We start from the raw sequence: 16,841 nt of genomic DNA on the forward strand, positions 1-16,841 counted from the left end.
TAAGAAAATAAAGAACTTATTAAAACAAACGAAGAATAATTGAAAAAAATAAGTATTTTAGAAGGTGATATATAATCTCTAAAAGGTACAATTAAAAAAATGACTGAAAAACAGACTAAAAGGATGTAAAGTTAAGAAAAGAACATATAATAGAATATTAATACTATAGGAAATATATAAAGCCCATAGATAATTTCATAATAGAATACTTAAATATAATAGAACTGCTAAATATAATAGTAATAGTATAATATATAGAATTAATAATAGTATAATATATAGAATTAATAATAATAATAGAATATATAGAACCAATAATAATAACAAAAAAAAAACGACGAGTTTATATGGAGAAATAAATAATTAAATAACTCTAATTATAGTGTAAATTCATAAAGTAATTAAAATAATAATAACTAGAAAATAAATAATAATGTTATTTTGTAATAAATGGATCCTTTTGAGGAAATAATTACTCGTTTAAAATATACAGTGGAAATCGAAGTTGTTTCTTAATAAATTAAAAATCATTTTTTTACATAAAAAGAAGATTCTATTAAGTATAAATTAATATATGATGGAAGGAAAAATAAGTTTAGATTATCTACTTTATATGAGAGGGTCAAATAGTATTCATAGCCTTTACTTTTTATATTTAAAACAAGGAAATTTGATAAAATATTTGGATTTTTTCTAGATACTAGTTCTCTTTTTGGTAAAAATGGAAAGGTAGTACTCTTTTATATCGAATAGAATACTAATATTAAAGAATTCATATTTTAAAATATGATAGCGAATGATTAAATTATTGATTTGGGAGATGGAGAGATAAAAATAGTAAATGAATCTTAAAAAAATATCAGTAATTGTAATGGATTTGCAAAAAATTAAGGAAATGAAGAAGTATGTAAATTAACTGGAGGAAAAGAATTTTTTTTAAATGAATTTGGAGTTTTTGTTATTTATTGTTAATAAAATTTTCATTATAATAATTATTATTAAAGAGATTGAATTTATAAAATATATTTAATATTATAAATATAAAATTATATTTAAATTTTAAATATTAATATAAAGATTTATTAATATATTTTATATAAGATATAATATATTTATATTATTATAATATTAATTTTTTTTTAAAATAATTAATATTAATAATTTATTATAATTAAAATATTTTAAAAAAATAGTAGAATTTTTTAAATTATTTAATATATATGAGAGAATAATTATAAAAAATAATAAAAAGGTAACTAAAAAGAAAAAATGATGTAAAATATAAGATAAATTATTATAATTCATAAAAAAAATATTATAGAAGAAAAAAATGATAATATTTAAAATATAAAAATAAAATATTCATATATATAAATATAAATATATGTATATATATTTAAAAATATATATATATATATATATACTTATATATTTATATTTTATTATTATTACATATAATATTATTTAGTCATATAATTTATATTTATTTTAAAATTATTACTTATATTTTTTAAATTTATATTTTTTTATAAATTATTAATGTTCTTTTTTATTTAGTTTTATATTTTTGTGTTTTTTAAATATATAAATAGTTTTAATTTATTTAAAAAAAAAAAAAAATTATTTAAAGATTTTTTTAGTTAATATTTTTATTAATTTTTTTTAAAAAAAATAAATAAAATAATAATTTTATATACTTTTTTTATAAATAAAAATTAGAAAACCTATAAAAACCATATAAAAGTAAAAAAAGAACTATGAGAAATATATAAACTATTATTATCAAAATTTTTATAAAATTTAAATAATTTAAAATTAACTAAAAAGTAAAATCATAAAAAAAAAAGTTAAAAAAAATTTAATAAGTACAAAAAATTAAATAAAAAAAAATATATATAAAAAATGTTCAATCTTAAATTAACATATCCTAATGTCCATTTAGAAAATAAATACTCTTAAGAATAAAAATACTAGAATTAAAAACCTTTAAGATTTTTAATAGCTTTTCATATAATTTTTTATTAATTTCCTTAAATAATATACAAACATATACTAGAATCTTAGGGTGTTGCCAATGAAATATTTTAATATATAATACTATTAATTTTTTTTATATTAATTATTATAATTCCTAAAATAAGTCGATTTTTATCAATTATATCTTTAATAATTAAAGTATTTTCCTGTGCTTAGACTACCTTAGCTTTATATTCAATAGCCCACAAAAATTCCTATAATGAAATATTTCCAATTTTAATTTTTTAGTTATTTTTTACCATAAACATTAGTATTTTATCAAATAATATTCTATTAACACTAATAGGGACTATAGGAGAGCATATAACCTATTATTTGTTTTTTATTTATCCAAATTTAAACTATAATTTGTATATATTTGTGAGTTCTTTTGCATTATAAATGTATATAATATACCAAAATCAACATTTAAAAAGAAAATATTTCCTTTCTCAATAAAATGAGAGTGAATATCTATACATAATATAATAAGAAGTAAATGAGAACGTTTTTTTTGTTAATTATAACTCATTATTGGGTAATATAGACATTTATTTTGCTAATTAATAATGCGAAAATGGTTTTTTTTCGTTTTTAAATAAAGAATAATTCAAGTTTTTTACAAGGAATATTTTCGTTTAAGAAATAATTGAAAATTGTAATTATTAAGTGAATTGTTTAGAGAAAAACTAAAAACTGGAAAATGTAATTATTTTTTTGATTAAAAATTATTTTTCGTAAATGGGAAATTCTTCGTTTAGATTTTTCGGAATTTTAAATGACCCAAAAAATAATATTTAAAGAAAGTTTTTTATCAATATTTATATTTTTTTTAAGAATTCCTAAATTAATGCCTGTGTAGTATTCAATGAGGAACTAAAAAATAAATACGAAGGGTTTTTTTAATAAAAACATGAGATTTTTTTGGAAAAAAATAGCATTTTTTTGAAAAAAATGCACCTTTTATTATAATAATATACCCAAGAGTTATAAAAAAAACAATAGAAAATCCACGAAAATATTACATTAATGAAAATTTATATTAATAATTTATATTTATTCGAAATTATTATCAAAAATATGTTTTCTAAGGAAAAAATGATAAAAAAAGAGAATATATAGGAATTTTAGTTTGGTGATTTTCTATGTTATTTATAAAAAAACATTGAAAAAGCTAATTTAGTATTTAAATGTGAAAAAAAGATATTTTTAAAGCAAAATTTTTAAGGGATTTTATAGATTTTTTATAATTTTATATATGAAATTATAGAAAAAGGCACTTTTAAAGAAAAAATTTAAGTTTTTTTTTAAGTTTTGAAAGGCAATAAATAAAAAGACTATAAAAATAATATTTTAATAATTTAGATTTTTTCTGATATTTTTTAATAATAAGAAGAAAACTTATTATTATTAGAAAAAAAAAACAGTCTTTTTTAAATATATTAAAAGGATTTATAAGTAATTAAAGAAAGCATTAATAATTCTGATATTAATATAGAGTATTTAAAATTAAAAAGCTTAAATTTATAAATAAACTCGAAAATAATTGGCTCGTTAGGCCCATTAAATGAGATTTTTATTACCCAAGATAATAAATTTACCTTTTTTTTATATTAAGACTTAAATATATTATTATAATAATAAGAAAATATATAATTCGAGAATTAAAAATACAATGAAATAATAAAATAAATATAGTCTAATAATATTTTCGATTTATACGATAATAAGGAAGAAAAAGATGAAAATGATGCTTTTATTTAAAACCATACACTGAGTTATAATTTTACTTTCGAAAGTTAATAATAAGAAATAAAAAATTAATTTAATAATTACTCATAATAATCTAAATTACCTGGTAGGATTTTTTAATAATGACGAAAAAAAAAAGGCATAAAAGCCTATATATATATATATATACATATGTATATATTATATATATTGTATATATATATATATATATATATATATATATATATGTATATGTATATATATATGTAAATATATATATAAAAAAAAAAAAAACAATTAAAAAAAATCCATAAAAAATAAAAAAAAAATGGGAAATAAACATTCATAAGAAGAAGAAGATTAAAATAACGAAAATGATATATCATTAACACCTTCTAAACCAAAAAATGTTAAAAAAATGATATCAATTACAATAAATGAGAACGGTTAATATGAGGGTTTTCCCGAAGAATGGGTAAATAAGCTTGGTTTATATTAAATAGATAAATCAAAGACTGTAAATACAAAAGATATGCCCGAGGAAGTTCGAGCAACTGACCTTCCTGAAAGTATAATAAGCCTTATAAATGATAAAAAAATGGTAATATCTAAACCTATGAATGTAAAGCATTAAGTGCATATATAAATAGATTAAAATGCACCTTATGGGCTAAAAGGGTTACCTGAGGAATGGTTAGAATTATTTAAAGCTTAAAATATAGACTAGAATGAAATAAAGTAGAATCCTTAAGATATGTTATGTATTATAAAAGGATATGAGTAGGAATTTATTCCAAAAAGACTAGTTTTGCCTACACATGAAAACTTTATAAAACTAGTAGAAAGTTTAAACTATATAGAAGAAGATCCTTCGAAATTTTATAACTTCGAAAATTAATTGGGTAGAGGGGCTATGTGTAAGGTTTATAGGGCCTTTAGAAGAAAAAGTAAAGGCGAAGAATTTGCCATAAGAGTAATGAAATTAAGCGATGATTAAACTTTGTGTAGAACTAAAATCGAAATGGCCTTAATGATAATGTGTTAGCATAATAATATTGTTAAATATATAGAAACTTATAAATATATGGGATGTCTTTTATGGTTATTGAATATATGAATGAAGGAGCATTAACAGATTATGTCTATTCTTATTTCAAAAAAATACCGGAAGATATTATTAGATATATATGTAGGGAAATATTACTTGGGTTAAAGCATGTACATGATCTTAATTAAATACATAGAGATCTAAAATCCGATAATATATTAATTAATAAGAACGGGGAAGTCAAAATTGCAGACTTCGGATTCGCGATCTAACTGACTTAAGAAAAATCACGGAGGAAAACTGTAGTGGGTAATAATATATATATATATATATATATATATATATATATATATATACATATTTTATATATATACTTCTATGTATAGGCACGCCAGCTTGGATGGCACCAGAGCTTATTTTAAAATAAGAGTATACAGAAAAAGTCGATATTTGGTCCACTGGAGTTATTGCTATAGAATTGGCGTTAGGGGAACCTCCGAATTTAAGAATGCCTCCGATTAAAGCTATGTATAATATTGCGAGTAAGGGGCCTCCAAGATTAGATCCGAAAATATTTTCATAAGATTTTTGTCATTTTATAGAATGCTGTTTATAGAAAGACCCAAAAGATAGAATGAAATGCGATTAACTATTGAATTTGCCGTTTATTAAGAATTGTGAAGGAAATGCGTAAGATAAGTTTAGGTAAATGTTGTTAGATAAAAGAAATAAGTAAATAAATGTAAACGGAGAAGGGAAAATTGAATTATTTTTACATGAATAATTATAAAATTATTAGTTAAATTTTTTAAAAATATAAAAAAAAAAAAAAAAAATTATATTATATATATATGTAATAATTTTTTTCAAAAAGAAAATAAATAAGAAAAAATATATTAAAATATAATATAAATAAATAAAAAGATAAAAAAAAAAAAAATTATTATATTAAAGATAAAATTTAAAATAATTATATATTAAATATTAAATTTTTTATATATTATATTAATAAAAAAATTAATATAATAAAAATCATTTATTATAAATCATTATAATAAATATAATAATATATAAATAATTTTAAAAATAAATATAAATATATATATATTTATATATATATATATATATATATAAATATTTATATATATATTTTTTTTTACATATATTTTTTATAAATAATTTATATATATTTTAATATATTTTTCAATATATCTTTTGTTATTTTTTTTTAATAGTTTAAAATAAAAACATAAATTTACTTTTTATATTTAAGTAACTTAAATAGGTAAACAAAAACTAATTATATATATTTCAAAATATTTTTATATTTATATTTAAATTATATATTATTAAATTTACTACTTATTAAATATTTTTATATTTTAATTTTTCATTTTATTTTTTTTATTTTATTTATACATAAACTTATAACTAAATTACTAATATTAATTATTTATCAATATTTTATTTATCATTTTTAATATCCATTTTTATTATTTTTCGTATTTATTTTTTGTTAATTAATTATGTTTAAAATTTTTAGATTCATTATTAATTTTTTTGAATAAATTTAAATTTTATTGATTTTTTAATATTATTTGATATTAAATATATTTTATTTATATAAATATATTTATATATATATATATATATCTTAATTTTTTAATAATTATTTAATTGTTTTACAATTGATTAATATTAATATTTATTTTTTATAATAACATAATTTTTTTTTATTTTTTATACTCTTTGTATATATATCGTTATATATTTATATTAAAAATTATTTATTTCACTAAATATTCCTAATGTTTTTTTTTCAATTTCTTAATGTAAAATATAATTTATTACTATTATTATTAAATTTATAAACTTCTAACAATAATAATTTTAGTGTCTTTTTTGGATTAAATTTTAGAGAATATTATAAATATTTAATGATAAAAATATAATGTTTTATTATTTTTGTATATATATTTAATTTTATTTCTTTTTTTATATATTAAATGGTATATAACTATATAAAAAAAGAAGGATTGTGAGTATTTTCATCAGATTTTTATATAAATGTTAGTTCATTATTGACATTTTTATTTGTTATTAATTATATTTTATTACTAAAATAGTAAATAAAAAGATATCTAAATATTTTTAAATTTTTTGTAAAAAAAAATTAAATATTTTTATATTTATTAATTATTTTATTATTATATAATACTCATTTATTATAAACAAATACGAATAAATAATTAATATAGATAAAATATTATTTTAAATAAATTCTATTAATATAGTTTATGAATTAAATAAATAAAAAGATTACTAAAATATAATATAATATGAAGTTTAATTGACAAATAAGAAGTTAAATGTAAATTATTAATATATATTTAAAATTATTTATTATATATAAATATATATTTATAAAAATATAAAAGGAAGAATAATATTGAATAAAATAAAAGAATTTTTTTAATTTATATAAATTTAATAAATTAAAGTGTTTATATGTTAGTATATTTGACTATAAATGAATATAGTATATAATTGATATAATATTTATATTTAATATTTATATTTATATATTCATTTAAAATTAGATCTTATAAAAGAATAAATATATAAAGTCGCATATATTTATCAATTTAAAAAAAAAAGGAATAGTTTATTGATTTAATATTTTAAAATATCGTTTTTTGTTAATAATATAGTAAAAAATAACAAACATTAATATTTTATAAAGAAAATGGATAATGATTCAGTAATTTTTATTTTATTAAAATATATTAAAATTTATTTATAATGATAAAAGTATGTAGAAGTTTAAAAAAAACATTACTTTATAAATAAATGTATATATGATAAGTTATAGATTACTTTACAAGTTATAAATTAATTAAAAAAATTAATAATATTTAATAAATATGCTTTAATAAAACATAAGATTATATAGAAATTTTTTCATTAAATTTTTTTTAAGTATTAGTTATTAATGGAAAATAAAAATATATATATTAATAATATATATATAAATTATATATTTATATATTTATATATTTATATATTTATATATATCTTATAAATGTTATAATTAAAATTATTATTAATCCATTTTTTAGATTTTTAGTTTTTTTTAATAATATTTATTATTTTTAGATTTCTATCTAATATTTTTTTTTTTCTAAAAAAAGTTTATATATACACAAAAAATTAATAGTAAAAAATTTTATTAAAAATCTATCATTAATTTATTTTATTAAATTTTATATTCATTTATTATCTTTCCAATTACTTAATATACCATTTTACCATTCTCCCATACTTTTATTATTTTAATTTAAATAAAAAGTTCCATTTCCATGTTATTTTCCTTCTAACCAATTTCCACAATACTACTACCCATTAGGAAATTTAAAAACACCATATCCATTTTTTTTATCATTTTTATATTCACCTTCATATTATTTACCATCTGGCCAACTCATCTATCCTTTCCCATTCATCATGCTATCTTTCCATTCTCCTTTATAAACTTTCCCATCAGCCCATCGATAAACTCCATAACCTTCTATTAAATTATTGACGAAGTTACCCTCATACACTGACCCGTCTTAAAAATACAATTTACCTTGACCATGCTTTTAATTTTTTTAATAGCTTCCAACATACTTTGAACCATTGACCCATTCTTCGGTACCTTATCCATCCTTCATATATATAAGTATAAATATACATATAAGTATTTATTTACCTTCTAATCATCTTTCCAATTACCATCATATTTAGTACCTCCTATGTGTATATATATTCCTTTACCATTAGCTTTATTGTTTTCCCATTATCCTTCGTAATAATCGCCGTTTGAATGAATAAATTTTCCTATTCCACACATTTTATCGTATTTCCATTCTCCTATATATTTTGTTTGATCAAACCATGTAATTTGGCCGAATCCGTCTCGCATTTTATTTAACCATTCGCCTTCATATATAACATTGTTATCTATTGTTATTGGTGGCAGTTTATTTCTTGTTTGATATTAATTGTTGATTTGATTTTGATGTTGGAGTGATATTTTTAAATATACGGAGTTTATTTGCTTTAAATTGTCTTGATTATTATTTTATTATATTTCTTTAGTTTTAATTTCATTGTTATTTTTATCTTAAGGGATGTTTTCGGAAGATTTAGTAGTGTATTTAAATTGGACTTCTTAGGATTTTATCTCTTGGTCTATTTCTTTTATGTTTTGGCATGTTGTTGAACATCCTCCCATTTAATATTTATATATATATATATATATAAAAGAAAATTATATATGTGTAAATATATGAAGTAATATGCTTTTTTAATTAATTTATTTGTTTGTTAGTATTTTTTTTTTTTTTTTTTTCATTTAACTTTTTTTGTTTTGTTTTATTATTAATAAAAAAAATATATATATATATTAAAATAAATAAAATAATTGTGATTGTAATTAGATTTTCTTATTTTTTCTTATTTTTTTTTATTTATTTATAAATTGACAAAATAATAAAAGATATAAATTAAAATTTATCATTAAAAAACTAAAAATAAATATTTCCGAAAAAAAAAAAAAAACAAAACAAAATAACAAAAAAAAAAAAAAAAAAATGTCGAATTAACAAGAAAACAAAATGAGAGAAATTAGAATTGCAAAATTAGTTATTAATTGCTGTGTAGGTGAATCTGGAGATAAACTTACAAAAGCAGCAAAAGTTTTAAAAGACTTATCTGGATAAGAACCATGTTTTTCTAGAGCAAGATACACCATTAGATCATTTGGTATTAAAAGAAATGAAAAAATGGCAACTCATGTTACTATTAGAGGAGACAAGGCTTAAGATATTCTCGAAAGAGGTTTAAGAGTCAAAGAAATGGAGTTAAGAAAAAAAAACTTTTCAAAAACAGGTATATATATATATATATATATATATAGAATATAAATAATTATTTATATATAGGAAATTTCGGATTCGGTATATAAGAACATATTGATTTAGGAATGAAATATGATCCTTATACGTAGAAATATTTTTTTTAATATAAACTACATATATATATATATATATATATATATATATATATATATATATATATATATTTATACATATAGTGGTATTTTCGGTATGGACTTTTATATTGTACTTGAAAGACCTGGAAATAGAGTTGCTAGAAGAAGAAGAAGATAAAGCAGACTAGGTATTTATTTTTAATTTTTTAAGGCTTTTTTTTTTTGTTATAAGAAAAAATATATATAAAGGAAATAACTAAAAAATTACTAAAGAAGAATGTATTAATTGGTTCAAATAAAGATTCGAAGGAAATGTTTATTGAAAACACTATTATTAGAATTTAATTTTAGATAAAAAAAAAATATTTTATATGTAGGTTTTGTTTTTTTTTGTTAATTGTATTATTTTATAGTATTTATTATGTTATGGGAGAGATATGTTAATTAATAGTTATTTAAACTTGTTTTATTTTATATTTTTTTAATGGAAATATATATATATATATATATATATATATATATATATTTATATATTTAATTAAATATATAAAATAAGAATAATTTATGTTTTATATTAAATAAAATAACCACAAAATATAATTTATCTAATTAAATGAATTAAAGTGAAGATTTTTTAGATTAAAATATTGTAAAAAAATGCAATCCTTTTGATTGTTTTACTAACTGCTGTACAAGGGATTATAAATGCCCTTTAAATAAAAAAGATTGTTATTTTTATAAATGCGAGGTTGATTTTTGTAGATAGAATGAATGCTGTATTTAAGGAAAATGCTTTAGTCAATATATTTGTTAAGAAATATAAATTTAAAGATATATTAGTATATGTGTGTTTTTTTTGGTTGGAATTATATTGTTTTTAGTTATTAAATATAGAGGAAGTCAAGAAAATATATAGGAGTTTTAAAATGATGAATAAAATAAATCATTTAAAAAAGATAATAAAGATACTAACTAATAATAAACTAAATTAAACTCGAAAAAATAATTATAATTAGTATGTTTGAGTCATAATAATTCATAAATTTAAAATAAAAATGAAACAAATTAACTATAAAAAGGATGATTATATTTAATGTGTATATATATTATTAGATATTTATATATATAAATATATAAATATAATAATATATATTTATATATATATATATATATTTATATTTTTTAATAATGTTATATGTTCCTAAAGTTTATGTTTTTATATTCAAATAATAAATTTTTAAAAATTGTTATTTAATAATTTTATTCTTTTAATATTATGACTGCTATAAATTATCATATATTGTATTTCTAGAATTTGTTTACCATAAAATATTAATAAAAATTAATTTATAATAAAAATACTTAAACATATATATATATATATATATATTTTTAAATAAGAAAAATAACTTTAACTATAAAATCCTTATATATTAATTTTTTTTTAATTTTAAAAAAATAACTATTTATTTATAATAAATAAAAACATATAAAATTCCATTTTTTTCAACTTACAGTAATTTCATTTTGACATCCTTAAATAATCTATGTATGAAATTTACATCTTTTCTTATTAACTTTACACCAATTAGTATTTTCGAGTAAATTTTAAAGCTTCAAATAATTTTTGGATTCCAAAATTTTAGGCATTTAAGGTTTAGAGTAATCTACGCAATTATTTGAATTAGAAAAGACTATATCCATTAGTACATTTATGATACATTAGGGGTGTTCTCCATCTTTATATTAATAACATTCTTATGCTTTTAATTTAGTTTCTTCTAACATATCCTCGAAGATTAAATCAGCTTATTATTCGGTTAATACAGTCTTTTTTTTTAACATTACTTCAGGATCGAGTTTATGCTTTGCAAGAATATGCTTAATTGAATTAGGTGATGTTTTTTAAGATATTATTCTACCGTTTTTGGATATTTTACGTAAATATTATTACATTATTCCTTCATTTTTTTTTATTACTATTTTATATGATTCACATTAGCATTTTTCTAGTAAATTTATTGTCTCTTAAGGAGATTCTTTTTCAAATTATTCTTCTAAAGATTTGGTTTTGTCTATGTTTGAATCGAATTCGTCGACTTGGAATATACGAATGTTACTTACTACATAAGAATCGAAACTGTTTTTATAATCAGAATTACATCTTTTTAGATATAAGTTTTATTCTTTTATTACACCATAAATATAGATAATTTAATTCGAATCATCATATGGAGAAACAACCTATTTTTTAAATATATATAAATAAATATAAATAAAAATGATATATATAAAAATGAAAATATAATACTATAATATAAATATATATATATATATATAAATATCTATATATATATATATTTAATAATATTATATATATGATTATTTATTTTTATTTACATCGTAAAATCCATTCCCTAAATAATTTTAAACTAGATATTGTTATTAGTAAATTTCTTATTTTCCAACTTTTTATCCACAAACATCAAATACTATAAATTGCTTATTTTTTGATTCTAAAGACTATTGAGAACTTATTATTTATTTTTCGATTTTTTTTATATCATCATCGTCTATAAATTAGGTTTCTTTGTTTTTAAAACAGTTTAGCATTTTTTTCTCACTTTATAAAGGAATTTCTTTAATTTATTTTATGTTTATAGTCTTACCTTTATTTACTTCGAGTTTATTTAGAGAAGTTTCCATGGAAAATTCGCATTATAATAATGCGCAAGAGAATTTATTGTCAACTTTTTTAATGTGATAGGGATACGCAAGCTTATTTTTTAATAAATATTCAAGTAAATTGGAAGGATCTACAGGCTTAGTTTCTATTTTTACATCAAATTGAGACAAAATTATTGCAAAAATGGTTAATAAACTTCCTTTCTAACCCATGACTGGCTTATTTATATCTGTAAAGGTACATTTGTCGATTTAGTCACCAAATTTTAAGTAACGTTTTTTGAAATTTTCCACTTTGCATAATTCTTCGTTTAATAAAGGTAAAGAATTCCATTTTGCATCTTATAAAGTAAAGATATTTTTGAAAGCAACTTTATAGTTTTATTCATTATTTAAAGTAAAGAGTTTCTAGCATTCTGATAGATTTAGGAACATTTATTTTTAAGAAATAAAAATAGAAAAATCAGTTTCCGGTAAATCAGAGGAACTCTAACTACAAAGTCCGTTTTCATCTGGGAAAATTTAAGTCTCATCAGTACATTAAATACAGTCTGTATAGGCACTTCCTTTGCATTTAGAACATGAAGGATGACATAAATCACATTATTGTAATTTTTAGTTCCAATAATTACCTTCTATACATAAGTCACACCAATCAGATGAACCACATATTTGACAGTTAGAAGGACACAAAAAACAATCTTATTATTCGGCATCATAATATTATGAAGGTGGACATTCTACAGCTTAGCCATCATCAGCTTATACTCCTTCGTCTTAATTAAAATCAAGGCCAAAATCTATCTCAAGTTCATCAGTTTCAGCATCTTTTTGTTTTTCCTATTTTATGCATTCAGTTGGTTCATATGTCAATTCGCCATCGTTTGCGGATATATAGCCTTAAGGACATTTATTATAGCATTTAAAACGATCACCACTAAATAAATATAAATATAATTATATATATATTTATAATTTACCCTTCATGAGACACATAATAGTTCATTTCTGGAGAACATTAAACACATAAATCACTATTATCAATACAATCCATACATGTGAAAAAGCATGGCTTCAGTGTATTAGTTTCCTAATCAAGGAAGTGTCTAGGTTTATCGGATGGATTTTTACATTAACCTCTGCCATCACTTTTTACATTTTTTAATATGAAATTATTTTTGCATGAAATACAGTCCTCAATTGTATTACCCAATTTGCATTCTGAACATGTTTTATGGCATTAACCGCATTCATAAGGATAATCATACTACCTGTATTATCTCTATAAGCATTTCTCAGTCTCGCAATCCATTCCTTAAGGACATTCTTTACAGCCTTCACCAGGTCTTTAAATAATATATAAATATATATATAAGTATATTTTAATTACACAAATAGAAATATTGCAAAGCATTTAGTACATTACCAGGGTTAGGGACCTGTACATGTTTTACATTTATCTGAACAGTCTAAGCATTTTACCTCGTTATTGTATTGGCCTGGTTTACATTATAGACATGTTTTAGTGGTTTATATGAAGCCTTCGGGGCAGGTTTTTATACATTAATTTAAGTGTAATACATATTTTTTGGCACATTATTAGCAGATTTCTGCCTTTTCTCCGCCTGTTAATTCTTCTATTTATTTATTTAAATTAAAATATATATATATATATATATAAATATTATGTGTATGTTTTTTTACTTTCGGTGCATTAAACGCAATAAGGAAGATTACATTTTGTACAAACGCCGCTCTATAGACGGAAATCGTCCTTACAAACAAGACATGTTTCGAAATCTGTTGTACATTTACTACAATATTTGTCTGTGCATCTCATACAGTTGTTTTTGAAACCCTCTTCAGGTGATTAGAGTAATTTTAAGAAGTTTTTTTCGTCAAAAATGCCGTTTACTTCTAGTTAGTCGTCTTAATTGTTACAATTCCAGAGTAATTAGAAGGATTAGATGATTATTTTGTTTAATGTCTCAGCTTATTTAATTGTAAATAACTATTATTCCTCTAAAAACTCAACATTGGGATTCTTATTTAGCAGTTTTTAGGATTCAGGGTCTATTGTTGAAAAATAAGTACCTGAACATAATTTACATTCTTCATATGTCTTACCAAGCATTCTTATAGTCTCCATTTTTCCACAACTAGTATCCTTTTTGTAAAATTCAGTGTATAAAATATACTAAGGAAGACTTATTAAACCATTAGTTATGACAATACTAGATAAATTATTGTTAAATATTTTTAATAATTCTGATAAAGTTTTTTCCTCAAGATGGTTTACAACACCTATTTCAGATTGAAAGTCATATTTAACAATATCTTAAGCATATTTTAGTTTACAATTAAACATTTTTTAGGCAAATTCTAATAATTAAATGTTTAAGCCAATTGCAAATTATATTTCATAACATTTAGAATTATCTAAAAGATTTTTTATAGTAAAAGAGCATTTTACATATGATAAAAAATTAATTAAAAATAATAATAACTATTTTTTATATATTGACATTTTTTTATATTTAACTATTGAATATATGTTAATAAAATTATATATAAAAAATAAATGTAAATTAAATAATATAAAAAATATATATATATATATATATATATATATATATAATTTTATTTATATTATAAATATATATTTATATATATTTTAATAATTAATATAATTTTATTTAATTTTATTAAATAGAACCAATTATATAATTTATTGTAATAATATAAATTAATAATAATTATAATTTTTTTTTTTTTATATGTAAAAATAAATTATATTTAATTACTATTTATGAATTAAATATATATAATTATTTAAATATTTTATTTTTTTTCAATTTTTTTATTAATATTCCTTTTATAAAAATTATTATATATATTTTAAAAATTATTATTTCTACATATAAATTTTGAATATATATTATAATATTTATATAATTATAAATTTATTTTTTATTAAAATTTTCTTGTTTATTTATTTCTTTTTTTATAAAAACTTTATACATATATTTATTTTGATTTTTTCTATCATTATAAATATATATAACGATATTTTTTAATATATTTATATATATTTTTTTTTATTTTTTTATATTATTTTTATTTATATTTTTTTATTTTATTAATTTAATTAAAAATAAAATAAAAATATAAGTTGAATATATATATTATTTATTATATAATAATTAAAAGATAAATTATATATAAAAAAATATATTTATAAAATATTTTTATTTATATATTTAATTTTTTTATTTAAAATTGTTTATAATTCAATCTTATATATTATAATTAAATAAATATATAATTAATGCATTTTTTATATAAAATAATAATTTTTATACTATTATATTTGTATATAAATATTTTTTGTTTAATTTAAAGTTTTTATTTATAATTTAATAAATATAATATAATAAATACTATGAAAATAAAATAAAATAAAGATATGTATAAATAGAAATATACACAAAAAATTTATTTATTTATTTATAAATAAATATAAACTAATATAAATATGTATATATTTATATTAATTTATATATTTTTATATTTATTTTTATTTCTTTTTATTTTTATATTTTGTTTTTTATTTTATTAATTTTTTTTTTTAAAGATTTTTATTTTTATCTAATTCTGTTAAAATTATTTATTATTGAAATTTTTAAATTTTAAAAATTTTTAATAATAGGCATTTAAGATTTAATAAATAATTTTTATATTAAAATGTATTATTTTAAAGAATCAAAAAAGTTTTTTTAAGATTTATTTTTATGTATATATATAAAAAAAATATACTCTGTATAAATGTATATATAAATCTAATTTATATATTTATTATAAACAATATATATTCTTATTTATTTTTTATAATACTAATAAATATTTAAGAAAATAAAATTTATTCTTGATTATATAATATTTAATATAAAAATGATTTTTTTATTTATTTGATAAATAGCATATATAATTTATATTTAGTATTTAATTTTATTCTACAATATATAAAGGTGCTTAGTAATATGTTTAATATTTCATTAAAAATACATATTTAAAATAAATTAAAAAGAAAAAGGATTTATTATAAGATATTATATTTAAATTAATAAATATATTAAATTATTTTTTAATTAAAATAATTTTATTTTATATTAAATAATGTTTATATACATATATTTATAATTAATATATATATTAATAATTTAAAAAAAAAAAAAAACATTCTAAAATATAACAATAAATAAAGGTAATATATGAATATATAAATATATTAAAATACAAAATTTTTCTATATATATATAATAAAAG

At 17.4% G+C, this 16,841-nt stretch overlaps 4 protein-coding genes across 4 annotated transcripts, besides 57 other annotated features; 2 read left to right on the forward strand and 2 right to left on the reverse strand. All coding sequences in view use genetic code 6, as the record gives it.

Annotated features, from left to right (window-relative positions):
- Positions 1 to 197: 197 nt before the first annotated feature.
- Positions 198 to 261: a microsatellite.
- Positions 234 to 323: a microsatellite.
- Positions 241 to 320: a microsatellite.
- A 691-nt stretch (positions 324 to 1,014) lies between the features above and the next one.
- Positions 1,015 to 1,067: a microsatellite.
- Positions 1,020 to 1,095: a microsatellite.
- A 269-nt stretch (positions 1,096 to 1,364) lies between these two features.
- Positions 1,365 to 1,438: a microsatellite.
- Positions 1,439 to 1,474: 36 nt separating this feature from the next.
- Positions 1,475 to 1,535: a microsatellite.
- Positions 1,536 to 2,913: 1,378 nt separating this feature from the next.
- Positions 2,914 to 2,971: a microsatellite.
- Positions 2,937 to 2,981: a microsatellite.
- A 49-nt stretch (positions 2,982 to 3,030) lies between these two features.
- Positions 3,031 to 3,063: a microsatellite.
- An 855-nt stretch (positions 3,064 to 3,918) lies between these two features.
- Positions 3,919 to 4,028: a microsatellite.
- A 47-nt stretch (positions 4,029 to 4,075) lies between these two features.
- On the forward strand, positions 4,076 to 5,613 carry IMG5_153890 (p21-activated protein kinase, putative; the record flags this gene model as incomplete). Its single annotated transcript, XM_004030724.1, has 2 exons — positions 4,076 to 5,104; positions 5,182 to 5,613. The coding sequence occupies one exon, from the start codon at positions 4,076 to 4,078 to the stop codon at positions 4,862 to 4,864; it is 789 nt and encodes a 262-aa protein (XP_004030772.1). The 3' UTR covers positions 4,865 to 5,104; positions 5,182 to 5,613.
- Positions 5,111 to 5,168: a microsatellite.
- Positions 5,614 to 5,715: 102 nt separating the features above from the next.
- Positions 5,716 to 5,777: a microsatellite.
- Positions 5,729 to 5,787: a microsatellite.
- Positions 5,753 to 5,825: a microsatellite.
- A 60-nt stretch (positions 5,826 to 5,885) lies between these two features.
- Positions 5,886 to 5,945: a microsatellite.
- Positions 5,892 to 5,985: a microsatellite.
- Positions 5,893 to 5,998: a microsatellite.
- Positions 5,933 to 5,966: a microsatellite.
- Positions 5,950 to 6,012: a microsatellite.
- Positions 6,013 to 6,129: 117 nt separating this feature from the next.
- Positions 6,130 to 6,166: a microsatellite.
- Position 6,167: 1 nt separating this feature from the next.
- Positions 6,168 to 6,210: a microsatellite.
- Positions 6,211 to 6,389: 179 nt separating this feature from the next.
- Positions 6,390 to 6,448: a microsatellite.
- Positions 6,449 to 7,168: 720 nt separating this feature from the next.
- Positions 7,169 to 7,220: a microsatellite.
- Positions 7,221 to 7,348: 128 nt separating this feature from the next.
- Positions 7,349 to 7,382: a microsatellite.
- A 412-nt stretch (positions 7,383 to 7,794) lies between these two features.
- Positions 7,795 to 7,841: a microsatellite.
- Positions 7,801 to 7,870: a microsatellite.
- Positions 7,804 to 7,868: a microsatellite.
- A 194-nt stretch (positions 7,871 to 8,064) lies between the features above and the next one.
- Positions 8,065 to 8,759, reverse strand: IMG5_153900 (nexus protein, putative; the record flags this gene model as incomplete). The annotated part of the gene is made up of 2 exons (XM_004030725.1): positions 8,065 to 8,502; positions 8,547 to 8,759. The coding sequence occupies 2 exons, from the start codon at positions 8,757 to 8,759 to the stop codon at positions 8,065 to 8,067; spliced, it is 651 nt and encodes a 216-aa protein (XP_004030773.1).
- Positions 8,277 to 8,316: a microsatellite.
- A 518-nt stretch (positions 8,760 to 9,277) lies between the features above and the next one.
- Positions 9,278 to 9,308: a microsatellite.
- Positions 9,309 to 9,382: 74 nt separating this feature from the next.
- Positions 9,383 to 9,430: a microsatellite.
- Positions 9,406 to 10,298, forward strand: IMG5_153910 (hypothetical protein). Its single transcript, XM_004030726.1, has 4 exons — positions 9,406 to 9,727; positions 9,781 to 9,841; positions 9,933 to 10,018; positions 10,080 to 10,298. Exons 1-4 carry the CDS (start codon positions 9,430 to 9,432, stop codon positions 10,151 to 10,153), a joined length of 519 nt encoding a protein of 172 aa, XP_004030774.1. The 5' UTR covers positions 9,406 to 9,429; the 3' UTR covers positions 10,154 to 10,298.
- Positions 9,729 to 9,779: a microsatellite.
- Positions 9,871 to 9,931: a microsatellite.
- A 22-nt stretch (positions 10,299 to 10,320) lies between the features above and the next one.
- Positions 10,321 to 10,364: a microsatellite.
- A 564-nt stretch (positions 10,365 to 10,928) lies between these two features.
- Positions 10,929 to 11,009: a microsatellite.
- Positions 11,010 to 11,297: 288 nt separating this feature from the next.
- IMG5_153920 (proprotein convertase subtilisin kexin type 5, putative) lies at positions 11,298 to 14,970 on the reverse strand. Its single transcript, XM_004030727.1, has 5 exons — positions 14,220 to 14,970; positions 13,906 to 14,152; positions 13,496 to 13,861; positions 12,231 to 13,452; positions 11,298 to 12,074 (listed from the first exon to the last, which is right to left on the reverse strand). Exons 1-5 carry the CDS (start codon positions 14,881 to 14,883, stop codon positions 11,337 to 11,339), a joined length of 3,237 nt encoding a protein of 1,078 aa, XP_004030775.1. The 5' UTR covers positions 14,884 to 14,970; the 3' UTR covers positions 11,298 to 11,336.
- Positions 12,096 to 12,175: a microsatellite.
- Positions 12,133 to 12,210: a microsatellite.
- Positions 12,143 to 12,219: a microsatellite.
- Positions 12,152 to 12,219: a microsatellite.
- A 92-nt stretch (positions 14,971 to 15,062) lies between the features above and the next one.
- Positions 15,063 to 15,122: a microsatellite.
- Positions 15,120 to 15,188: a microsatellite.
- Positions 15,130 to 15,205: a microsatellite.
- Positions 15,147 to 15,217: a microsatellite.
- A 229-nt stretch (positions 15,218 to 15,446) lies between these two features.
- Positions 15,447 to 15,482: a microsatellite.
- Positions 15,483 to 15,584: 102 nt separating this feature from the next.
- Positions 15,585 to 15,659: a microsatellite.
- Positions 15,595 to 15,653: a microsatellite.
- Positions 15,597 to 15,656: a microsatellite.
- Positions 15,617 to 15,657: a microsatellite.
- Positions 15,660 to 15,925: 266 nt separating the features above from the next.
- Positions 15,926 to 15,955: a microsatellite.
- An 85-nt stretch (positions 15,956 to 16,040) lies between these two features.
- Positions 16,041 to 16,090: a microsatellite.
- Positions 16,043 to 16,085: a microsatellite.
- Positions 16,054 to 16,092: a microsatellite.
- Positions 16,060 to 16,145: a microsatellite.
- Positions 16,069 to 16,139: a microsatellite.
- Positions 16,076 to 16,132: a microsatellite.
- Positions 16,146 to 16,359: 214 nt separating the features above from the next.
- Positions 16,360 to 16,420: a microsatellite.
- A 237-nt stretch (positions 16,421 to 16,657) lies between these two features.
- Positions 16,658 to 16,699: a microsatellite.
- Positions 16,700 to 16,841: the final 142 nt, after the last annotated feature.

Source organism: Ichthyophthirius multifiliis (genome assembly GCF_000220395.1).
Source record: "Ichthyophthirius multifiliis unplaced genomic scaffold scaff_1120509251174, whole genome shotgun sequence".
NCBI classification, from domain to species: domain Eukaryota; phylum Ciliophora; class Oligohymenophorea; order Hymenostomatida; genus Ichthyophthirius; species Ichthyophthirius multifiliis.